The sequence below is a fragment of the Trematomus bernacchii genome, unplaced genomic scaffold (genome assembly GCF_902827165.1).
Source record: "Trematomus bernacchii unplaced genomic scaffold, fTreBer1.1, whole genome shotgun sequence".
Classification (NCBI taxonomy): Eukaryota; Metazoa; Chordata; class Actinopteri; order Perciformes; family Nototheniidae; genus Trematomus; species Trematomus bernacchii.
Genome location: NW_022987910.1, coordinates 4,375,257 through 4,400,816, shown reverse-complemented (window position 1 = coordinate 4,400,816; position 25,560 = coordinate 4,375,257). Strand labels below are relative to the sequence as shown.

At 42.3% G+C, this 25,560-nt stretch overlaps 1 protein-coding gene across 2 annotated transcripts in view; it reads left to right on the top strand.

Moving 5' to 3' along the window:
* The window catches only part of rsrc1 (arginine/serine-rich coiled-coil 1), a 112,941-nt gene that overhangs the window by 1,997 nt on the left and 85,384 nt on the right, over positions 1 to 25,560 (top strand). For both annotated transcript variants that reach the window (XM_034115082.1, XM_034115083.1), the window contains exons 3-4: positions 2,241 to 2,363; positions 20,881 to 21,135. In XM_034115082.1, coding sequence (XP_033970973.1) covers positions 2,241 to 2,363; positions 20,881 to 21,135 — 378 coding nt within the window. The remainder of the gene's footprint in view (positions 1 to 2,240; positions 2,364 to 20,880; positions 21,136 to 25,560) is intronic.

Genomic DNA, 25,560 nt, shown 5'->3' with positions numbered 1-25,560 from the left:
AGGGAGGCTCAGTAAACAAAGACATCTTAACAAGTGGCCAGTGGCTGGACCTGGCCTCCTCCATCCATCCCAGCTGCCACTGGCTGTGTGGCTGCTCAGACAAGGCCAGTTGATGGTAATTATTTATGAGGCTTGGTCAAGGTCCATTACCGCTGATTGGAAGTCATTGCCTGTCTGTACGGGATGGGGTTGAGTGGGCAGTGTAAACCCTGGGACCACAGTCCCTCATCTATTAGCCATGTGTTTTGATCAATTAACGAAGACCTTGTGTGTGCATCTGTGTGAAACTAGTTCCTTAAATAGGCTCGTATGAAAGAGGACACACACTCTGGCGTTTTCAAGCCTATACAGGTGGTTTAAAGAGGCCTCACATGTGGTAAAACAGAAGAGTGCTTATGCTATTGGCTGGTGACATCATGACAACATAATGAACATGTTTTTTTTTAAATCTTTTGTTGTTATTTTGTTTTACTTGCTTGTAAGCGCTTTGAGCACCAGGAAAAGCGCTTTATAAATGTAATGTATTATTATTATTATGTATGTGCAACGAGAGTAACTGTGTCCACAGCTAAGTGTGTGTGAGATACTAAGTGGGAGCGAGACAGGGATAAAGTGTGTGAGTTAAAAAGAGAAATGAAACCCAACTTGCCAGGTGTTTTATAATGTGAAAATATCTCTGTGTTGTTAACCAGTGTTTCGCACTCCCATGTGTTTGAGCCATTAGGTTTTTATTACGTTACATTCGCGCAGGCTTCTGTGTAAACATGTGAGCTAACGGCACCTTCCAAAAACCCTCCGCTCACCACTGTGTGTTTCTTCTGTGTAATGTGTGAACTGTGAAGTGGTTGTACGAGGGCTGAGGAAGTTATTTCATAGGGCCGCGCTCATGGGATACAGCCTTTGGAATACTAATGGATCTTTCCTGCGCTGCTCTAAGTGGTACAAATCTTGTTTGATAGTTCAGCCTCTGTGTTATTTGAATTGCTTTTCTTTCTCTCCTTTTCTGCTCTATCTTGCAGAGCTCCCATAGGACCGTGTGTGTGTTAAAAAGATTTTGGTATTTTTGGCTTTGGTGAAGGAAAAGAAGAGATTTTAAATAATGAATATTGCTCAAACTGTTTGCGCATTAGAAGAGAGGGTTTTCTGCATTTACATTCTCCCCATAAAGGCCTCCTGCTACATGATATCAATAGGAACGCGGTGCGAGTGGTGTTTGGAAAATAGGCGCTACACACACTGCAGAAGCCACATTAAAGAGCAGCGGAGCTCCTTTGGGCCCCTGTGGAGCAGCTGTAGGGCAGCCTGCATGGCTCTGCTGCTCACGGCTGAAGATGAGTGTGTTTGTTCATTAATGAAAAGTTGCCGTCAGCGCTGCTCATAGTAGGTGAGGTATTTAGGGGCTTGGACCTATTTGCTCTTTAATGAACAGCAACACAACTTAGGAATACAACATTGACTTTTGCAGGAGGGGAAATAACTTCAGACTTTGGTGTTTAAAGACAGAGAATAAAACAAATGGTGTGTTTTTGTTCTGTAGGTTGGTTTTATTAAAACGGGAAGAGCATTCAAATGAAAGCCTCTTTATTTGTGACGTACATGAACACAGCACATCACACTCAGTGACATTTGACTTCTTCATCTAACCCATCCTATTACTAGGAGCAGTGGAGAGAGTAAATGATACGAAACTATACAAAAAGGCTGCACGACATGAGGAAAATATGGTATAATGTTTTGTTTTTTATTGTGATAAACTTCTAAAACTGCTTGTTGAACTTTAAACATTAAAGTTCATTATTTTCAACATTGTTTTTTTAAACTGAACCCAAAGGGCACCGACACATTTTTTTTTTGCATGATAGGATTTCTTTTTGGGAGTTAGTTAAAAATGTATTTGTATAAAACTTCACTTCAAAATCTAATTGTGTGCAATATTTCAGTCTTTTGCAATGTGTGCAAGTTGACATTGTGATGGCATAAACAAAACTAAATATTTTGCTGCCCTACACTAAAATGAAGCCATAACAAATTGTAATTACTAATAACAAGATTCTTCTTCCATGAACCAAATTTGACATTCAGAACAAATACAGATAGAACTTTTACAATTCACTGTTGCTGATTTACCCAAATCCCCAAATTACTAACTATCCACAAGTCTGCTTTCGGATTGATGTTTGTCATGAAGATATTCCCAATATTAGAAATGAATGTGTGTGTTTTTGGTCTGTGTGCTCCAGGAGAAGAAGACGTTCCAGCAGCAGCTCGTCCCACAGTTCGTCTCGCAAGAGGAGGAGTCGCAGCGCAGAGAGAGACAAAGGGAGGAGCCACCACTCACACAGGTCCCGCAGCCGAGACAGGAGGTAACACCATCACGTGCACACACACGCACACACACTCAGACACACACACAATTATATTTGTATAGCATGTTTTAACAAGGTTATTCAAAATGCTTTAACGTGACAGGGATACTAAGGAAATGCAAATAAGAAACACAAATACTAAAGACAGTATATATGGTTTTAAAAAGAGAAACACAAATCCAAAATAGAACACAATATGTTTTATTCAAACTCAAGACAAAGTATAATACTGAAGAGAAGCGGTAATGAACGATCATTTACATCAGTGACCATCAACTGGCGGGGGTGACTGTGGCGTTGGCGGAGTGGTTAGTGCGTTCGCCCCCCACTCATTTTTTTTTACAACGTCTCATGAGTAATGTGCAGTACCGGAGTCCAACAGAGAGGCAGCAGCTGCGGGACAGTAGCCTGCGTAGCCTTCCCTGCCCTGAAGAAGAAGTGATCCTTCTTTAGCGTGAAGAGTCTGCTTTATGCGCTCCGCAGTTGCCCCGCTGCGAGACTCCGGCGAGTTGACAGTTCATGGAGCGTGCTCCACTGGCCCCCGAAAGTGTCTCTTGGATTAATTTCCTAGTCCTTTACATCATGTAGGAGTGACAAAAAAGTGTCTTGTACTGTAGCTCTCTTTAGGAGCTTGTATTACGAATCAGTATGCGGAATGCCATTGCAGACTTTTCTTATTAAAAATGCAGTCCAAAGACTTTTGGAAGTTTACTTCAGTGTAAACAACCACATCGTTTTGTATTTATGTCTCATGTCATCAGATGTAGCCACATGGAAAGTTGTGTTTTAGGTCTGGATTACGGTATTGCGTGTGCATGTTCTCGTTTCTCAGTTTGCCTTGACTATCTGTCTAACTGTGTGAGTATTGTGTGAGTACTTTGAAACAGAGACTCGCAGAGACACCAGTTCAATCCGTCACAAATGTATTTTGGCAGCGGCTCTCCTTTCACTCATTAATGCATTTAAAACATCATTACCCGATTCATACTTAGTTGAATTATGATTATTATTGGAGGAGCGGTTTATACTAACTTATTCATGCAAGACTAATGTGTACACACCTGCACCACACTTCTCTCACACACACACACACACACACACACACACACACACACACACACACACACACACCCACACCCACACCCACACACAAATGTACACAGGCACACACACACACACACACTTAGTCAGTCGTGTATCCCTTTCAGAAACATAAAGGCAACGTCTCTGTGTGTGGTGCTCCATGTCATTAGCATAGCTAATCTGGTGCTAATGAACCAGTAAACTGCTGTTTTTAAATCCCTCACACACACGGACCTACACACATTGTCACACATACATAAAAACATGCACAGACGCGCAATTGAAGAAAAGGCTGTCATAATATATGCGCGAGCAAGGCCCTTTGTTTACTTGTGTATGGCTGTGGGGGAGAGCAGAGATCATTTTAATCGCAAAGGAAAAAGAGTTTTAATATCTTCATAACGGAGGTGTCGGCATGAATGGATGTAATAACAGAGACGTTTTGACACTAGAGTGGTAAATGGCGCCATAAAAAGACACCACACTTCAACTCTCCAACCCTAATGCTCACTGAACATTTTGTGGCTTCAGAACAAGCAACACATTTCCGCGCTGAACTGAAACCATTTACGGAGAGAATTTGTGGAAACAGTTTTCACACATTGTCTCTCTTCTCTCTGTGGTACAGAGGCAGTCACTCACGGAGGCACTGGTGATTAAAACATCAGGGGAAAATGGCATTACTGGTGTGGTGTGAGATGAAGGGTGGGGGGGGGGGGGATTTGGGAGATTTAGTAACTACAGTCGATGACATCGGTGTTTACAAACGCTGTACTGTGATTAGGAGGGCTGTGTTTTGTAATCGGCTTAGCGGTGAGCGAGGAGCAGGTGGGATGGGCTGGTGGGGTGTTAGGAGGTGGAGGCGGTGTTGGAGGTGGGGATGTGCAAAATGATGGGATTGATGATGAACGTATGCAGTTATGTGACGGCAGCTGCAATTTGGTCTGCCAAACCTGTCACATGTGTTCCCTGTTTTAGCTTCCTTCTACTAGCCAGTGGATATTGTGTGGCTTAATGCAATAAATGGGACTAGAGCGGAAATTAATAGGAGACAAATTGAATGGCTGATTGACAAATAATACAACAAATAATCAGTACAAGTGTGATAATTGGTTAATGTTTTCAGTTATTTTTCTTTATAGGCAATAACAAATAATGTCTTGCTTTTTTACTTTTCAAATGGGAGATTTTCTTGTCTAACTAAACTGAATCTCTCTGGGTTAGACTATTATTTCAAGCTAGGCGGAGGTCAAGAGGTCACTTTTGACTTTTACATTTTATTGATGAAAGTCTTAATCTATGAGAGAAGAGAATAATTCAAAAATAAAAATGATTGCTAGTTGATGCCTACGCAAATCATGTCAGTATTTTCAGTATTTAATAAAGAACTGGGAGTAACTTTAGTATTATAATCATGTACTGTATAGCTCTGTGGTGGGTTACTGCAAATTCTGTATTCACTGTGGTTGTGGAATAAAGGAGGGTTGTTGGGAACAGGTTACCTGACTGCCGTGTGTGTGTGTGTGTGTGTGTGTGTGTGTGTGTGTGTGTGTGTGTGTGTGTGTGTGTGTGTGTGTGTGTGTGTGTGTTGTGTGTGTGTGTGTTGTGTGTGTGTGTGTGTGTGTGTGTGTGTGTGTGTGTGTGTGTGTGTTGTGTGTGTGTGTGTGTGTGTGTGTGTGTGTGTGTGTGTGTGTGTGTGTGTGTGTGTGTGTGGTGTGATGTGTGTGTGTGTGTGTGTGTGTGTGTGTGTGTGTGTGTGTGTGTGTGATGTGTGTGTGTGTGTGTGTGTGTGTGTGTGTGTGTGTGTGTTGTGTGTTGTGTGTGTGTGTGTGTGTGTGTGTGTGTGTGTGTGTGTGTGTGTGTGTGTGTGTGTGTGTGTGTGTGTGTGTGTGGAGAGATGAGGCTGGCTGAGAGGTCGGCTGATGGATCAGAGCAGGATTGAGTGGACAGAACCTCATGATTGATACGCAGATAGGATATGAGGTGCTGCCCGCCACCCCCACGCCAACCCGGCACCACCTTCAGAATATGAAAAAGAGAGCAGCGAGAAGAGGCCGAGTGCACCGACTGGAGAGACGAGAAGTTAGAAGAGAATGGATAAGTGTGCAGAGAATAGGTTGAGTTAGTGCAGGAGAGGGAGAGAGCGGAGAAGATCCTGAAGGATGAAAATGAAAGGGAGAGACAAAAGCGAGCTGTAAAGAGAACATATAGGCCCAAGAGAGGAATATTATTCAGAAGAAATGAGTAATAAATAATAACCTCTGCATCAGAATATTGCAGGGGAGAAGATTAGGACCATAGTGGGGCCGTCGTGGGTTCCAGGGAGGGGATATTATTACCTCCTTTTCAATCTCCCATGTATAAATAAAAAATAAAGAGATACATGAAATAAGAATAATGCTCTATCATGTGTTTACCATCAATCGTTGCTTCCTCCTTCTCTCCCCTCGTTCTCTCTTTCTCCTTTTTTTTTTTTTTCCTGCCCTCAATCAGAGAAGGCCAGGTCCCCCAGAGGCAGTCAATCTTGCCCTGAAATGTAAAACAGACAAGAGGAGCAGATTACCTATTTGCCATTAATGTTTATTCTCTTTGATGTGAGCAGGCATATCAGGCTGTGTGTGAGCGCGCAGCAGCATGTGTGAGGTTGATTGAGCGTATGCATGTATGTGCAGATTTGCGTAAAGGCACACCCCTAGTCCACTGGGGCAGAGCAGAGTGGAGCATGGCAGCAGCAGCCACAGTGATCTGATGTGTACCCAGGCCCACAAAGACGACGCAGCCTCTCATCACTGTGGGATCACAGGCACGTCTTTAGGTGAGCTCGGCGGAGCGGTGTAACACTGCGCTTTTATAGGGCGTCCACAGCAGGGGTTAACGGTGTGTGGCTCAGTCAGTCATACTGTCAGCTCTTCATTCACTTAGCAGCTCGCTTTAGAGCTTCGGTTAGAAAACATGGCAGAATGGCAGGTGCGACAAATCTACCACTTGACCCATCAAAGAGAAGCTGAGCATTTCGTTCATTGACTGATATTCTCACACATATGCATAGGTGAGCATACACTGCAGGCGATCATACACACACATGCTTACATTTTTCTCATTAAAATTTCATAGGCGTGTTGGGTTAGCAGGGCAAAGTGCTAGCGTCAGGGTTTAGCCCCGCTTACACTGGAGCAGCTTCATCACTGGGCCGCTGTCATGACTCTAAAGAGAGTGAGACCTCTAATTATCTGTCTCTCCCCTAGAGGAGATGGATAGCTAGCTAAACGCACCACCCACTATGCTAGAGTCAGGATTAGCTCAGCCACCATGGAGCCACAGAGGCCGGGATGAGTTCAGAACTGAGCAAGGGGAAAGGACTGCGACTGGGACACGGGTCAGGCAAAGTAGAGACAGTCCTGGGATTTTTTTTTTAAAGAGTTTAAGTGTTGGGCTTTATTTACTGTTACTTGATAGTACAGCCAAAGATACACATGAAAGGGGGAAAGAGCTTATGACTTGCCATGGTAATCGAAACTGGCCACTGAGGTAAGGACTCAGTACGTAAGTAGTAAGTGGCACTTACTCCGACAGGTATACTCCAGGGTCCCCACAGGGACATCACCTAAAAAAAGTCAACAAATGGGGCTTTCTATGGCTACTGTTAATCCAAGCTAAAGTTGTGACGTAAAGGTTTCTGTGTTGTAAAAAATAAAAAGTTATCACTCATTGTAGATGACTTTCTGAAATTGTACATTTATAGCATTACACAAGATGTCATTGAGTGAAATACAGCAATTCATAAGCATGGCCGGTTCTAGTCAATTTGCTTCCCCAGGCGAGATTTGAGCTGGTGCACTTTGAGCACACATTACTAGAGACTAGATCTAGGGGGTACAACTCTAAAACACCCATATGAAAAAGATCGGTTTACATTTCAATAATCAAATATATGTGAACATAACCATAACCTACCATAGCCAATAACAATTACATTTAACTTATTTTATTTTTGTTGTTCATTCATATCTTTTTTTACCAGTTAACATTTATTTATTTATGCATATTTTTTTATCTCTCTAGTTTTAAACGATATTTTTGGTTTACTGTCCTATAGTATACATTGGAATGATTTCGAATGATATTCATCCCAATAATTATAACGGCCCGTCCACACAGCAGCGTGCGTTGCTTCAATGGAGACGCTTCCCATTCACTTTGAATGGTGTGACGTCACGCTTTGCCAAACTGCATTGTGGTTCTGTCGCGTCGCTTTGCTTCCGTTGCTCGCTTCAAAAGTTTAGAAAACTTCAACTTTTCAAGCGTTGACGGAAGCGCCAGCCAATCAAATCATATGCCAGTACAAGCTCTAGCCAATCAAACCGCGTGCTTGTGTGTCCAGGGCAGGAGATTAATGTGATTGGTTTTTGGTCGCACGCCAGACGCGCCCACCGGCAAGCTTCAACGCACGCTGCCGTGTGGACGTACCGTAAAGGAGTGCCTTGGAAATATTTGTTTAGGCTACATAAATTGTGATCAAAACATTTGAGACCCACTGAGATAACTTAGACTAAAGTGAACTATCTAAACACTCAGAGTCCTACCTCACTGAGCCTCTCAGTCTGACAGGAGAGAGCTCTCCTCCACCCTTGTTGTAGAAACATCTTCTTCTTATATCCGTTAGCGCAGCTAGCACCAGATGCTAATAACAACAGCGCCGGTACCGGTGCGCCCTCGCTCGCTCCCACGCTCACTCGCACTTTGGCTGTGAGCTGGGGGCGCCTGATAAGCCAACATCACCCATTTTCATCACTTACAGCGCCCATCGTACAGGGCAAATGAAAAGTGTAACCGGGGTGAAAAGGATGTTACATTTACTTAATTATGAATGTTGTTACATCAAGGCCGAAAATTAGGATGAACGCAAACAGTCAAAACAATTGTGTCCCTCCCAGAGCTACCAGCGCAGCGCCCCCCAAATCTGGCGCCCTAGGCGACCGCCTATGTCGCCTATGCCAAAAACCGGCCCTGTTCATATGGGTTACGAACAAACCCCCAGGTTTACCTGCTAGATCTTCTGAGAAGCTCCTAGATCTGATCTCCTGCATTAAGCCTGACAAGAAACATAGAATGTAATGATGATAATTATGAGCCACTTAAGTGATCCCCTTAGACACATTATGCTGTCCTCCTACAGTGAGATCAGGGCTCAGGGTTGACTAAAGACCAGTAGTCTAGTATCATTGCCCTGTTCTTCTGGTTAAGAGACAACCACTAGGCCCCCCTGTCATCTTTAGCTGCGTCTAGAACGAGCTAATCTAGATGATTTAGTTTCATGACGTGAGCTAAGCTTTCTGCACTGGAGATCATAGAACAGGACTCGAGGTGTGTGTGTGTGTGTGTGTGTGTGTGTGTGTGTGTGTGTGTGTGTGTGTGTGTGTGTGTGTGTGTGTGTGTGTGTGTGTGTGTGTGTGTGTGTGTGTGTGTGTGTGTGTGTGTGTGTGTGTGTGTGTGTGTGTGTGTGTGTGTGTGTGTGTGTGTGTGTGTGGTGTGTGTGTGTGTGTGTGTGTGTGTGGTGTGTGTGTGTGTGTGTGTGTGTGTGTGTGTGTGTGTGTGTGTGTGTGTGTGTGTGTGTGTGTGTGTGTGTGTGTGTGTGTGTGTGTGTGTGTGTGTGTGTGTGTGTGTGTGTGTGTGTGGTGGTTGAGCGATGGCCTGGTATTTATTTCACACAGCAATTTTCCCCTGTATGAGATGAGGTGTCGTACATCTGCTAGATAGCTTTTTCCTGCATAGCACCGACATGGAGCGCGCGCAAGGTCATCCAGGCGACTTGGGAACGGGGAGGGCTGAAGTGAGGAACTGAAGGGAGGAGTGTAATGGTCAAAGAGGGGGAGGAGAGTGAAGGAAGGGCAGTGGAGTGCAAGAAGACAGGGGTGGGGTGAGGGAAATCAGCCACTTTATTGTGGGTGAGCAGCGTGGCCTCCCAGCTTTTCATTGCACCTGGATCAGCAATTCCCCTGTCAGGGTGGAAATTGTTCTGAGTATTTTAGTCCAACATATATTTATTCACACAGTTTAGTCGGTGTGTGATGTAGCAGGTGGTTTCGGGTGTCGCTGGCTTCATAAGGGAAACAGCCCTGAGTGTGTTTTGAGGACATGACAAGTGAAATCTGGTTTCCTCCACAAACTGCTGAGATCTTGCTATTATGAGAGAACCATAAGGCCCGAATGGTGGTGCTGATGGATAGGAAATAAGATGAGAAAGAATGCGAACAAACCTTAAATATTTTTTCAATTTAAATTGGCAGTATCTTACTTAGTGTTCTCATAGTTTTGTAAAGGTTTCAGGTTAGGCGAGACTATACTATACTGGAATCTAAGAGCAGGCTCCTGGCATTTCTTTTCATCTGTCTGTCTGTTATCACAGACTCTCAACATCTTTCCTTCTCCCCCTTCCACAGGATGACATTCAGCCCTTTCTCCCTTCTTCCCCTATTACCGGACTTGGAAAGTGTTGATTTAAACTGAAAGATGACCTGGTTTAGCTTGGCTGCGTCGTCTCTACTCTATAAAAATCAACATGCTTCCAGTCGTAAGATCTGAACGTGTTTGTTGTTGTGTATCTCTCTCTCTCTCTCTCTCTCTCTCTCTCTCTCTCTCTCTCTCTCTCTCTCTCTCTCTCTCTCTCTCTCTCTCTCTCTCTCTCTCTCTCTCTCTCTCGGTCTTACTCTCTTTCTCTGTTGTCTTTTTTATTTATCTGCTGTAAAGGCCAGTCAAGCGCTGCTCGGCTTTGTTGTCAGAAACCTTTATTTACCAAAGGGAGGAATAAGTGACTGACACAGACAGCCTCTTTCATCCGCGCCTCGCCGCAAGCAGTGTTCCCCTCTTCTGCCAGAGGAAAACCCCCCCCTCCCTCACCCCTCACTCCTGCCAAGCCGTCCTCCCTCCACCCACCCCACTCCGCTGCACCCCTCCATCCTGCAGGCTCACAACACACTAGTCCACTCCCCTGGGTAGCAACCTAGCTGTAGAGTCTGCACTGTGTAACACACACACACACACACACAACTCACCTCACAAAAGGCATCACATCAGTCCTTTCACACAGACGATCAAATGAGGGAGTTTGTCCAATGGTCCCAAACAAAGCCTAGTTTAACATCAAAGAGTTGTCCCTTTTCTCTTTTCATCCATCTGTTAAACAAACAGGGAGTAATGACACATAAAGCCTGTTAAAGCCTGGACTGGAAAGGTAGTTTTTATGCTTTGAGACATTGGGTGATGGTAGAATCTCTCGGGCATCAGCCGCCTAACGGGGGCTCAGAAATCAAATCTGAAAGGGATTTTTTTTTAAAGGAGAGAACAATCACACTCAAGTTTATCATTCTCATTAATACAGTCATTAAGAGAAGAAAATCTGTATCTCCCATAACTCTTTTATTTCATGATTGATCTGGATATGGTAGGGAAAACATCATTTCCATACAGTATACTTGCATTTTGCATAATAAATACAAATAACTGTTTCTGTATCAGAGCAAAGTCACATGTGTATATCGTGCTACCTGCCATCCAGATAAATGGTTAAATTGGAAGGTGTTAAATGCACATGCTGTAGCTGTAATTGTTGGCAAGAAATTGAATAGTTTCTGATGAAAGATAACAGCTTTTCTTTTCCAGTGATTTTTATTTTTGTCCACATTTTTGAGTGCGGAGGTGGGTAGCTGTTTTCTGTCAGAGGGTCCTTAAACTGTTGCGATGTTGGCATTCAATATTTTTGTAAAATAGACACATTTTGGAACTGGAACCGTGTGTCATCAGATGGCATGTCACTGGTACACAAGAGAGATGGACACCTGTGTTTATAAGTAATACAATTATGTACCAGGTAATGACATTGTAAATGTGAAATAATTATGATCTGATAATTTAATTTAACTTCTCTTAAAATAATTAGCCTAATTATATTTGAAGATGCATGATTCAGTATTCCCAAAATACATCAATAATAAATTAGTAGTACAATAAAAAATCTTCACAATTGTATAGGTTTTTTAATTTGACAAAAAAGGCAAAATCTTTTTTGAAGTTTGCAGCTCTAATCATTGAGAGTGCTGGATAATCTTCCTTTTTGAAACCTTTATCAATGAAAGCAAATCTTTGTGATTAATTGAAGTATCATAGAGAGCAGACCCGTTACTTTATATGTGTTTTCGAAAGACAGTTTGATGACTGAAACCTAATAGTAGTATGACACTTCTTTATAGAAACACTTTCAATGTTTTTGCAAATGAAACGTCAATAATGCCAAAGACTAATACATGCAATCAGCCTTCATTGTGTTCACTTTGTGACAGTGGAAAGCCTCATCCGTCTGGCCAGACCGAGAGAGAAAGACAGAGACAGAAACGCTTTTAGTTCTGGCATAGGAAAATGAACACCAAATGTATCTCTCTCTCTTTCCTTCCTGCCTTCTCTCTGTCTCTCTCTCCTATTTAAGCTTCTTGAAGTTCTTCCAAATTGGGTTTTAAATGCCAATTAGGAGGTTGAATGTAGTAAAATAAAAGCAAATGCAGGCAGGATGGCCTCACCTTCTGGCTGGTTAGGCTTCAGAGAGAGCTGAGCCGGACCTTTGGCTCCCAGCAAGGCTTTGAGAGAAATATCCTGCCTAATGAACACATTAATTAGAACCATAACTATTTATAAGATGATAATTAGAAACGAAGGGAGGTAAACTGGGCTTTTCCTGCAATTAATGGAGGATTAATTACGGGAGCTAATGAAGTGGATTTTTGAAACGTGTGGAGGTGAAGTACAGAGATGTGCAGCTCGCTTTGTGATCACTGGCATAATTATTTTCTCCAGCGCCAAAGCGTTTGAGGCCCTGGTCCTCGCCGACTCAGGCCGGCTAATAAGCATCATTGCATCGTTATATATGCACTTAAAAAGACTTGCCACTGAAATGACTGTCTAATTATTTCTAATTGGCAGGCCCTGTGTGTTGTCATTGAGCTGTTTGGAGCCGCAGCGGAGCCCTGGGTCTAATAACGCTCTGGGCGGAGAAGGAGGGGAAGAGAGAGAGATAGAGAGACAATGATACATAAGAGAGAGAGAGTAAAGAGGAGGGGGGCTTTACCCGATGCCTGCTGCTCACAGCCGAACCTGCACATTGCCCCTTGTGCCACCGGCCCAGCAGGGCGGCGGGTCCTAGAATGAGGCCCGGTGCACTCAGAGGTCACCTTGCCAAGTAGCCGATTAGCAAAGTTTTTATTTTATCTGTGCTTATTTCCCCCCCTTTTTAATTAACAGCTTCTGCTCCTAATTTATGCACAGATAAACGCCGCCGTCTGTCCACAGTTCTTCTTCTTCATTTCACTCTTAAACATGCTACACACCCTCACACACACACAGGGAGGGAGGTATGTTTATGTGCTGTGTGTGATTTAGTGGCCAGGTTTTGAGCCGGTCCGTAGAGACTCGTGCTAAGAGAGCATGCATGGACAAACCTCAGTCAGGCCGCTTACCTTGTACTCTGTGCTCGGGCCCAAACCATATGGACACCATCGTCTCTGGGACTATATAGTCGGTCTTTACAATATTCTGGCACAGTCACATTCAGACTAATACTTAGGGTTGACACACATTCCTCCATGGCTTTATCAAGTATATATTTGCATGTTTACAATATATTTATACTTTCTGATTTATTTTCAGGCATTGATCTCTATTTAGGCTGTCTGTGTCTCTTTAGGCTTGCTTGTTTGAGAGTGTGTGTGTTACAGGAGTGTTGAATAATGGCGTATAGAACTATGTGTATGAGCACCTCACTTAACTCTTCCTAAGCAGAGCTATATGCATTGTCCTGCCAAAAAATCTCCTTCATTCCTCCTCTCCGTCCAGGACAACTTGAGAGCAAATTGCCAGCTAATGGAACCACTGCCTGCACTTGTCAGTTCACTTTTGACGCACGCACACACACACACACACACACACACTGACGTACACACTCAAGCATGTGGTTTCACTCATACATTTAGTAATTTATTTGTGGAAACAGAATAGAAAAATGAGAGAATGGCAGATAAATGAAACTAGGATCATGTGCGCCTTGACTGAAACCTTGACAATCTTTTTGAAAGTAATGAAACACTTTCTCAGCATGCGCATGAGTTTTTCTATTTGAAATTTGTCTTCCTTTTTATTTCTGTCTATCCATTCGAGTTTTGGCAGAGTCAAGGACATGAGGAGGAAGTGGAGATAGATGGATAGCCCAAAGGATACGTGGCCAACTGTCGAATGATTGGCTGAACAAAGAGCAGAACACTTCTGTGACTGGTTGAACAGAGAACTCAACGTGGCGATTTTTGGCTTGAAATCAAAGCACTAAAAATGTAATTATTTTAAATGCAGTCAACAGTTTTACTGGAGTGGAATATTGCCAGGTTTTTTTGTAAACTCTGTGGGATATTGACACTCGGAAAAAGTAAGATACAGGTCTCTCATGTGTGTAATGAATGACATTAATACTATTATTGCATGTGGCATCATTTGGATCCTGCCTCAAACGCTGCCCTTAATTCTAAACAGTAACAATTTGGGATTAAACTAAATAAATAAATAATATAAAGATATAATAGATACAAAATGTATGTAACATTTCTGTTTATTTATTGACCGTAACCTGCATCAGTATATTTGTGTAGTTATATATAGAGAAAGGAAAAATCGGCATTATTCATTGGCTACTTCTAACTGGACAGGACGTATAGACCACGAGAAGCGACAGATGTAGCGGGGGGGGAGAGGCTTTTTATTCCCTCAGAGGGTGGAGTGTTTTTTCTTTATATTCATTCCTTGATCTCTTTTTCGGCGTTTGTCGCTCTCTTTCTCCTTCTCCTTGTTCAGTCTTGACAGCAGTTCTTAAAAGAAAAAAACGATTTTTAGAAACTTCTTTATGAGACAAGCCTCTGTTCTGTCGAAAGACAACTTTATGTTATTCCACTGAAGAGGGGAAACTAATAGTTTTTTACAGGGCGCTATTCCAGTTGTGTCTTGGGTGTTTAATTAAGTGTAGTTTCCCTTTAGTAGTGGAATGTGTGTCTGCTTTTTGTCGGCCCGTTCCTCGGTGCCTTTTACAGTCCACCCACATGGTTTGTCTCAGCGTTTATGATTTTTCTTATACCAGAGTTGTGAGGTTCCTAAATCACTTAAGCACACGGGGCCGAGCGGTCCACATTTAAACAATAAAAGGCTGTTATGCTAAGAGCCCTCAGATCTCCTACCACTTCATAAATACATGCATATAAAAGGCAGAAAAATACATCTTCCCTGACCAGAGAGAGAGGGAGAGCGAGCGTCTGAGAGCACACCTGCTAATTGGAGCCAGCTTGATGTGAAGCACGGCTGTCTGCTCTGTCCTCTCCTTCAGTCCCAATCGTTTTTTCTTCCCTTTTCATTCTCCTGCTTTTTTCTTTACCGTGGTTGTACTTGACTCCCCAACTTTTTTTTAAACCCATACCTCTTTATCTTATTCTTACTTCTGGGATAAGACCTCTGCTGTCCTTCACCTCTTCTCTCCCCCCCCCCTCACAGTCCTTCAACTCCTTCTCCCTCCCTGCTTTCCACCCTCCTACAGATGGAGGCAATGACAACCAAAACAACTCTCTCCTAACTCGGGGTAACTAATTGTCCTGTGCCTTGATGGATGGAAAGGAGGGAAAAAGTAGGTTTCAATTGCGTGAGTGGCTGCGAGCGAGTTGGCAAGTTAGCACCTAGTCTAAGTGTGACCTTCTGTTGACCTTGTGTCTGGGCTGAGTGGCTGAGCCGGGGCCCCCCTCGGCTCCAGCTGCTAATGGGTGTCATGTCGAGCTTGGGCTGCACGGAGGTCAAAGGTCGCGAGTGCACACCAGACGGCCAAGTTTAGGATTGCGATGGGGAGGCTGAGTGACACTGGGCATATGCGCCAATGAAGACGGCGGGTAATCAACACATGGGCGCGCAGCGACATGGAAACCACATCTTAGTGCAGAAAGTCGGCTTTTCCCTCATCGTTGTCTGGCCGTTTTAGGTTTATATAGATCTGAGGGGACTGTGAAGGCCTTTGAACTCTTCTAAATGACTTGACCTTGTGGCTTGTGGCTGTAACCGTGTGTGTGAGGGTCTGGCTGGGTATGGGGGGGGGGGGGGGGGCAGTGAGTGGGTGGCCTGCATGGCGTCTCATTTCTGCTTCACAGCATAGCAGGGCATTGCAAACGTTTGTGTTGACTGCTAAATTAAAAGCAAACTGAAGATTATGACAAATCTAAACATTGCTTTTATGAAGCTGAGGGGGACTGAGAAAAAACATTTCTGTGAGTCTTTCAAGCTCCGTCTTTGCTGTGTTAATTGTGCTCACAATCAGCTACTTTACAGTGATTCCTTGTGTGTTATTTTCTGTGTGTATATTTATGTTTCTGTGTGGGTGAGCATGGTGGATGACTGTGTGTGTATCTGTGTGTGTTTGTTTGCTTGCATGTGCTGTGAACCAAGGGAACAGATAATATGGCTGCTTGGAAGGAGGAAGCAGCTTGGGAAATGATTTCAACAGCTCTTATAATTAGAGGAATATCATAAATTAAACTTGTGTCTGCCGTTGCGTTTGAAGAGCACTCAAAAGTAATACATTCTGGATGGTTAACATATTTGCATTCCATTCAGCAGGCAGCGTTGGGAAGGAACAGCTGTTTTCCACGTCTTTTGGCAGCAGGAAATGCACATTGCTCACTCAAGGTGCTTTTGGACACATTGAAATGGCAGAAAAAAGAAAAGTGACTTTTAACTTGAACATGAAGCTGCTGCTGTGTGCTCTGTCACTGGAAATAACTCGGCGGGGAACAGCGCATTAATGAAGTTCTTCAAATATAGATCTGCTCTCTTTCAATAGGCCCGTTTCTTTTTCAATCTGTCTGTTGCTCGGAAAAGTTGTGTGTGTGTGTGTGTGTGTGTGTGTGTGTGTGTGTGTGTGTGTGTGTGTGTGTGTGTGTGTGTGTGTGTGTGTGTGTGTGTGTGTGTGTGTGTGTGTGTGTGTGTGTGTGTGTGTGTGTGTGTGTGTGTGTGTGTGTGTGTGTGTGTGTGTGTGTGTGTGTGTGTGTGTGTGTGTGTGTGTGCTTTACATTTTAACAAATTGTATATGGTGCCATCTCTATGTAGTCTGTCCAACATTACACCGTTACTATTGTTTGAATGCACATTATGACTCTCATAATTTTGCACTTATTTCATAGACGAATGACAATAACTATTTCGGCTCTTAATAAAAAGCTACCTGGATACTGCAAAAAGAGTCACAAAATGTGTATTTGTTGAAACTCTTTTGTTTTATCTTTGTTAAAATGACAAACTTATTATATTTTACTAGCATGTACTGCTTATTAAGCTAAAAATAATATATGCTCAGATAACTCTGGGGTCACTTTTCAGAAAAAAGACAAATACAATATGTGCAATAGAAGGTAGAGACACTTGTAAATGAACACAGTCAAATCGATGTTAAGATGCAACATTTTCAATTAAAGAAATAAAATGAATTTCAATATTATGATCTTATAATTTGTTTTTATTTGGAAACTGAGACACGGGGATCTTGAAACACACCACTACACCTGTAAGTCTATCTTTCCTCATATATCTTCTCTAGCTTAGTGTATTGTTGGTAGAAAGACTGGTCAGGCAGAGGTCACTGTCGTCAGCGTCCAATGAAATGCGATAGGGTTAAAGTTACATTGCCATTAATCACTGCCGCGCCACACTGGCCTAATGGACAGACATGCCGCACGGGGCATCACTCAGAACTTCACTTGCTGTGGGATGTTTTTCTGCCACCGGACAAATATAATATGGACATGAACTTTGTTTTTTCCTCCCAACAGAGGATGGTGGATGGTGAAACGAAGAAACAATATAAATACTGGGAAGATAAGGTTAAAGGAACAGTGAGGATAATTGGTCTATTTGTGTGTATTCATGTGTTCCCCGTGCCTACACCGCGTAGTATGAATAATGATTTAAATAGGGTCAGATTCCATTGGAGACGTCCACCTGTATCTGACACTAGTGGTATCGCGTAGCCATTAATGTCCAATTTTCAATGAAAACAGAAATAGAATACAGTCCGATAAGGGTAACACACCATCCAGCTTCACACCCGACCACATAATTACCCCAATGGGCTGTGGTGAGGGATCATATCCTGGCGCACACCGGGGGGTCAGCGGCGATAAGCTTCAGCCCGGCTCCCAACATGCAGCATAATTACTCTATTGATAATTCACCAGGAAAACGGTCCCAGCCAATTGCAGAGCTCCGATTTAATGGATTGGGCTGTGAAACGAGGGAATGGAGGAAGGAGGCGGTGTGGGAGCAGTGCATATGCGAGGGGGGTTTGTACGTGGGGGAAACCAGCAAGGGCCTTTTATTAGAAATGAAAATATGTTTAGGCCATAGGGGGACCCATTTTCCCTGGAGATAATAAGGCCAATGAAATGTAAAGCAGAGGAAGGGCTTGGCATGGGGTCCAACTGTGGCTGTTTATCTGTGTGTGTCCTGCATTAGCCCATTTATCCCCAGCCCAAATTAGCTAATCATTCTCCAAGGGGAAGGACTTGGTCAGGAAATTGACATTTAGCAGCATAGGCTCACTCTATTAACTACAGTAAATTTAATTTGCTGCACACCCCAGAAGTGGGCTGTTTTCTTTGCCATCAGAGGTAGAGGGAGAGAGAAACGGAGAGAAACGGAGAGAGACGGAGAGAGAGAAAGAGAGAGATTGTGTTTATTGCATCTGCTGCTTCTGGCCACAATTTGCTTGGCTGTAAATACAAGACTTTGGTTGGGAACAGAGAAACTCTGTTATATTTCCCCTCATGTACTGTTGATTACAAACATACGCAGGCATTGTCAACACATAGATCCACTCATTCCAAAGTCTGTTTGGGCCATTGATGGATTATCTCGCCTGGAGACTCCAAACCCCAAAAACGCCAATGTTTTTCTTTTTCTTTTTTCCATTAGCTGTGATTCTCTGACAAGCCTAATCGTAGCTCCAATAAACACTGTATTCAATATGCTATATCAAATTTCCTGATGACTGCTTTCACCTCTGAATCAGATATGTAATTATTTGTGATCATCACTCCAGGGTGTCTGCTTTAGTACCTGGCTGTTCAGCAAAATGCAACGAGACGGGCTTTACTGCAGGAGAAGTTAATAATGGCGGGAAAAAAAGAGTAGCGCTGCAACTGCTCAAATAATGTGGTTGTATTTTAACTGGAGCTAAAACAATAAGCCGATCAATTAGCCTGCCGTAACTATTCTGATAAATGATTAATCATGCATGTTTTTTTTCTTTAAGCAATACCAAAAGTGTATAGGTCTTGACTAGAGCTCCAATGATTAGATGTGACAACAAATATTTTGATATTCAATTAATAGTTTTTGCAATAAATAATTCCACATGTATCTTGTTAAAGCTTTTTAAATGTGATGACTAAAAAAAAATACAGGCAGATTAATAGATAACTAATAGTTGCAGCCCTTCTTTTGATAATATATTTATTACGTTTTTGTCTTCTGTGACAGTTGAATCTTAAAGGTTTGTTAAATAAGACATTTAAGTACGACAGACTACACATGAATATTTTCTGTGTTTGCTTGACTGCTGATCTTTCATGTTTTAGTCCTGAATTTCAACATCAACATAAAACTAACATTTCAAGTATACTATATTCACTACAGTATGTTCTGAAGGAGATGTTTTCATTGTCCTGCTCTTGAACTAGCTTTCTGCAGATTGCACTTCTGTGGTTTCAAAAAAATCTGCAAATATCTTTTTTAGTTTTGGGTTATTTTTCAAAGAGAGTATCTGTTTTGGAGACCTTGAACTAGTGCAGCTACTCTCCAGTGATCCGGATCAGCCCGGCCTAATTGATTGCAACAGTTGTCAGAGTGTTGTCTGTTAGGATGGTGACAGGCGTCCGAAGAAAATGATTAGTTTTCTGTCGGGAGAGACAGCTCTGGATGTCCCAAACTGCAAACTAATAAAGGGGGGAAAGCAATAAAGCTCGTGGACAGCAGGTTTGACTGTTTTTATAGACAAATCAATAAAATGATAGATGATGGAAAATAACGGCATCTCAGCTGCCGATTTCTACTGGGGTTTCAAATCATGATCATTCCCACACATCCACACGCATGTGCATGGACACTGACACAGGATGCGGTAACATACACACACACACACACACACACACACACACACACACACACACACACAATATGTTGAAGGATCTGGTCCTTTAATAGGCATGTGCAGTGACACATAAATGAGCCGTTATGTTTTGGTAATTTGTGTCTGTGTATGGCACTTTATTGAAGCATGAGTTACACTTTCAATTAGTTTTTGTTGATGGCTAAATGATGTGTGTGTGTGTGTGTGTGTCATAACTAACAAAGTAAATCTCCTGCTGTTAATCTTTTTGAGACCAGAGGGCCAATGTCAGGATCAATACCGAGGACAGGCCTTCCTCTGAGCCCGCCTCTAATTGGCTCCATTTCTACTGTGTCAGTTCGTGTGTGTGTGTTTGAGTCATAGTGTATGTGATGGTACAGAAGCTGTATTATTAGATCCATACAATAAAGGATGAATTTTGCACGCCAGGAAAAATGTATCATAGTGAGTTTCATTTTAAGTTCTGTTAACCGACGTTTCACCATCTCCACAAAGTTGATTTGTCGGGCGTCGGGTTGGGTTTCATTTACAGCAGATTCTGTCCATTCTGGTTTCGATTCAGTTTGCTCTATTGATCCTTTTTCTAAAAACCTGTTTGCAAGTCTTTATTGCAATTGAATTTATGTCTTTCCGTACGAAAAAATATCAATATATATGATAAAAGCAAAAAAGGTTAATGCTAAAATAAATAAGGGACCTAATGTCTGCTGTTTTTCTGAACACACTAGCATATTGTGACTTTTTCATAACATACTTTAACAATCTTCTCAGGTAGAAATCATCATAGAGGGACCGTCTTTTACTCGACAAGCAATGTGCTGTATCACCTGCACTGGCTATTTAACAAGTCCTCCATCGGCGTAGTATGACTGTTTCACACAACTCTCACTGTTAACACACACATGCATTACTGAAAGCTAATTGAAACATTGTCAGCCACATTAGTAGTAAGGCATTTTGGGAAATACAGGCAATGGTTAACTGAAGAATGCAGAAGTGGATATAACTTAAGACTTAGTACAGGATGGTGATATCTTACACTGCTATTGTATTTGTGTACTTGTATGTGGAAAATACCAGAATCTCGTCTCTTACATTGAAGAGGAGAAAGTACAAATAGATATTTATTTAATGTACTTTCAGTGGTTAAACAGCTGTGTAATATGTCCTGTGTTTTATGACTTCCAGGTCCCATTCTCGCCAACGGAGGTCTCGCAGTAAGAGCGGCAGTCGCAGCCGACGAGTGACCCAAAGTCGCAAAAGGAGCAGCAGCCGCACTCGCCGAAAGAGCCGCAGCCACAGCAGGGAGCGGGACCGGAGCCGGCGCAAGGGCCGTGAGAGGGAGAGGGAAAAGGAGAAGGAGAGAGAGAGAGACAGGGGCAGAGGAAGAGACAGAGAGGACAAGAACAAAGACAAGAGCAAAGACAAGGCAGTGAAGAAGGGGTAAGTGACGAATGACTTTGTGCATGCAAGCTTACATGTACAGACACAAATACACTAAAAGTGTTGGCTTGGCCCGGCTCAATCTCAACTGTAGGTACTGAATATCTTGGTCAGAATAATATAGACCTCAATATGGAGATCAGTCTCCGCTCCTCCACCCGTCCATCCATCACCTGATCCTTCCATTCATCAATCCATCGTTCCCTTTCTTCCTCCATTTCCCCTTGCAATCAAGCACCAGGCTTCACTGGCCTTGTAATGTCATATAATTCCCTCTAGTAAGAGAAGATGTCGTGGGGATATAAGAATAGATGGTATATAAGAGTGCTTCACAGATTCAGTTTTAAGGAAATGTTTTGGTCGCTATATGATGCCTGATGTCTTTAACTCCACTTTTCACCCAGCTGCAATAAGTCTAGAAAACGTAACAACATCACATGCATCTCTGATGTCTTTGATGCTTAACCAAGAAAAAAAAAGTGTTGGTAAATGACAATCTTATGTGTTCTGAAGGCCCACTAAAAACGGGATTGGAGTAGCAGATCTTAAACAGTGGTACACTCCGCTGCAGGTCTAACTACCTTAGAGGGCTCTTGTTGCCTCGACCAGAATAGCACCCTCAATTCCTCCCCAGTGCAGTGTGCTCTAATGTGATTTGAGGCCACTGTAATATGACTGGTAGCCAGTTGTTGTCTGTCATATTGAATGGCACAGATGTGTGTATCAGACTATGGATCCCATGAGTGGTGCCGACCAGCTGCTCTGCTACACGTCCATTTAAGAGACTTCAGCTCCCCAGATGAACTGCATCAAAACTCCTGGTATCGTCTCTGTCTTCCTCTTGTCAGCCGATGTCACCTAGCGGAGGACTTCACAATCATGTGCATAGATGTGAATGTGAAACATAAAAATGCTTTGAATACTTTGCACCTAGTCCGGTCTGAAGGAAAATATTATTGGGTTCCAGGCTTTTTGGATTGACTTTACAGAAATATGCAGCAATAGCCAAATGGCATTTTAGTTTTTAACGACTGTTTGATCTAACTGAATATGATCTCCATTTCTCAGATGTATTCTTGACGCAACAGTGCAATCAGATGATGCAACGTATCACTGAAGAAACGGTCATAAGACAAAAATGCTCTGAGAAACATTTATAAAACTTTGTGCATCAACGTCAAACTGAGTGTGTGTGCTGTATCTCATTAAATTAGGTAAATGTTTTTTTGACAGTGACTTTTTAAACACAACTGATTTATGTATCTTTCAAGTAGGATGCGTAGATATAACTGAGGAAAACCTGCACACAATTTAGAAATAGAAAAAGTTTGGCATTCAAATATTTTTTTTGGTTTATTTGCAATTGCAACCTTTTGGTCTCAAATAACGATTCATACGCTTATTATACTTGTTAGTTCAAAAGATAGAACAGATGCGTTACAATAATACAAAAAAGCCTTTTAATGCATTTTCCATTTATTTAGCACTACTTTCATCGTTCTATGGAGGTTTTATTGTTTATCGATGACCACAGGGCTCAGGATTTCTCACTATGAACAGAACATGAAGATTTGCTTTTAAAGAAAAAGTGCTCCATTTATTTGAAGCCATTACATATTGCCTTTCTTAGATCCGTATCAGAAAAACAAATAAAGCTAACAGTGAAATGTAAGGCCAGCAGACTATATCTATTTTCATATTAAGGCTTCAATATCCTTCGGCATCGATAAGAATCTCTTCAGCTTTTATCTCTGACCCCGCTTAGCGCTTTGTGTGTGTGTGTGTGTGTGTGTGTGTGTGTGTGTGTGTGTGTGTGTGTGTGTGTGTGTGTGTGTGTGTGTGTGTGTGGTGTGTGTGTGTGTGTGGTGTGTGTGTGTGTGTGTGTGTGTGTGTGTGTGTGTGTGTGTGTGTGTGTGTGTGTGTGTGTGTGTGTGTGTGTGTGTGTGTGTGTGGTGTGGTGTGTGTGTGTGTGTGTGTGGTGTGTGTGTGTTGTGTGTGTGTGTGTGTGTGTGTGTGTTGTGTGTGTGTGTGTGTGTGTGTGTGTGTGTGTGTGTGTGTGTGTGTGTGTGTGTTTTTCCACCTGTGGCAGTGTTAATATATCGCCTTCCAATTTACATTAACCTGTGGAGGTATGATGCAGGAGTAGCTTTGATTAAACCATGTGGATCTGGCTTGTCGTCGGACAAATACATAAATATAAATACTTAGTTTTTCTTAAATCTGTGCTGCTTTTTTGCTTGATGTGCCAAACTTGCTAATTTTGATCATAAAATCAAATGTGAATCTTGTATAGCAAATTATCGCACGCAGGTTTCTCAGTATTAAATGATCCTTTAACGTTCCTGCTTCTGTAATTCACTCTTTATCAGACAGAAATGCAGTGGGTGGAGGGGGTGGATTGTTCAAAAATGTATACTTGTTTTAGTTGTTTAACATAATTTTGACATCCCCTAGAATATTATTCATCACTAACAAAGCGCTCTGCTCCAGTAAGTCCAAATAAAGTGATTACTACATAGAAATAATATTTTTTTAATATTTTGCGACATGAACATTTTATCCGCTTTGAATTTGACTTAATTTGTTTCTATAACCACACATGAATGAGTAAAACTACGTTGGTCTATCTGTGAATCTCATGAGCAACGTCCAAAAGATGCCTGACATGGATGTTCCTGTTACACCCCCGATATTCCCAGAGGAGTTGAGAATTCCTTTAGCATCAGAAAGAAGTAAGATGTTTCAAGAATATGTAAAACATATTTTTTCTTCGGTATATCCTGTCTATGACAAGCCACGTTTGTCTTTTTTCTCGGTCTTTTCCCCTATTCTTCCTATACTCTTAATGGTGATGGGGGTAGGGTCTTCATGTAAGCCCCTGATCCTCACCACTTACACACAAACACACTGTCACACTCCAACCTCATTTACATCCAGGTTTCCTTGCTGGGTGGTGGGAGAGGAGCCGTGCGATGTTGATGGCGGGGTCGGGGGGGGGGAGGCTCAGGAGCTTCATAGTGTCTGTCAGGATGAAAGAGGGGCCCCTCAGAGCGGCACCCTGACACTGACTCTGTGTGTGCGCGCTAGTGTGTGGTGTTGTCGTCATTAAACATTTAACACTCCTCTAGTATGACAGCAGGCAACTTGGTGCTCCAGCGGCATGTTTTCATGCAACATTTATTGAAAAAGACGGGCTGTTGTTAAGAGATCGTGTTGCCTTTCACCAGTGGCAAAGGGTAAGTGGGTGATTGTAGGGTTGTGTGTGTGGTGTGTGTGTGTTGTATGTGTTTACCCTGACTAGTGTACAGGGTCAGTAGGTCTGCTTTGCTCTTTTTAATCCTCTGGCTTCGTATTTAAACAGAGAAAATAAGACGTCTCTTTTAGAATTTAACCAGCCCTTAAACGTCTTTGTGTGTTTGTTGCTGTTTTTCTTTTCATTCATAGATTTCCCAAGAAGAAGGCTTCCTTGTGTATAGTTTATATTGCACATTCAGCATTGAGTCAAACCTTTTTATGTATTTGACATACCCCCACAGCCCTATCAGATCAGTCATCAGCACCCCCCGCCATGTTTCAAAAGAATTGCATGCAATAAGATACTGGATGTCATTTAATGCAGATAATGGATGTTGGTACAATATCTGTTTTGTATTTTATTTAATATCCAGGCATACATGTTTTTCTTCTCACTTGCTAGTTATTTTTGATGCACTCTCAACAGCAAGCATTAGTGTTAATATATCTGACACAGGTTGGTGGGGAACGGAGGCAGGCTGGCAGTTAATTGGGTATTTTGACAAAACTGTTACTAAGGATCAGCCCCACACCAATTTGTAATCCTATGTGGATGTTTATTTGCCTCCTTAACCCGAAAATGTGGATTTTTAAAATCATTTTTTCTAATTAGCTGAGCTACTCAACAATATTTCCATGTGCCCCTTGGGATTCACTGAAATATACCAGGGACAAATTAGAAAGATGAGCAAATACTGACTTATCTCCTCCTTGTTGCCCTTGAAAAAACTATTGTTGATGAATGGTGTATACATTTACACACATACACATAACTTAGCTTAGATTTTCAATCTGATACGGTCTCTTTGTGTGGCTCGAGTCAGGTCGGATTTCATTTTAGGAACAATATTTGTAATTGTTTAATTCCTAAATCAAAGCAGGGGGAGGCAAACTGAGTGTTGTGTTGACGAGTGCACATCTGCCCCCAGGCAGATCATTGACAGAAGCAACATTTGAATGTAGCAGCATTCTTCACCTGATGTTCAGACCCAATTCCCACCTGTAATTAATGAGAAGTTAAGTAGAATCTACATTTAACAAATGGTTGTTTCTCCACAGAACGTGTTTTTTTTTTGTCTTTTGATATGATATTTAATTGTGCAGGAAATCAGTATTTGATCAGGCTAAAAT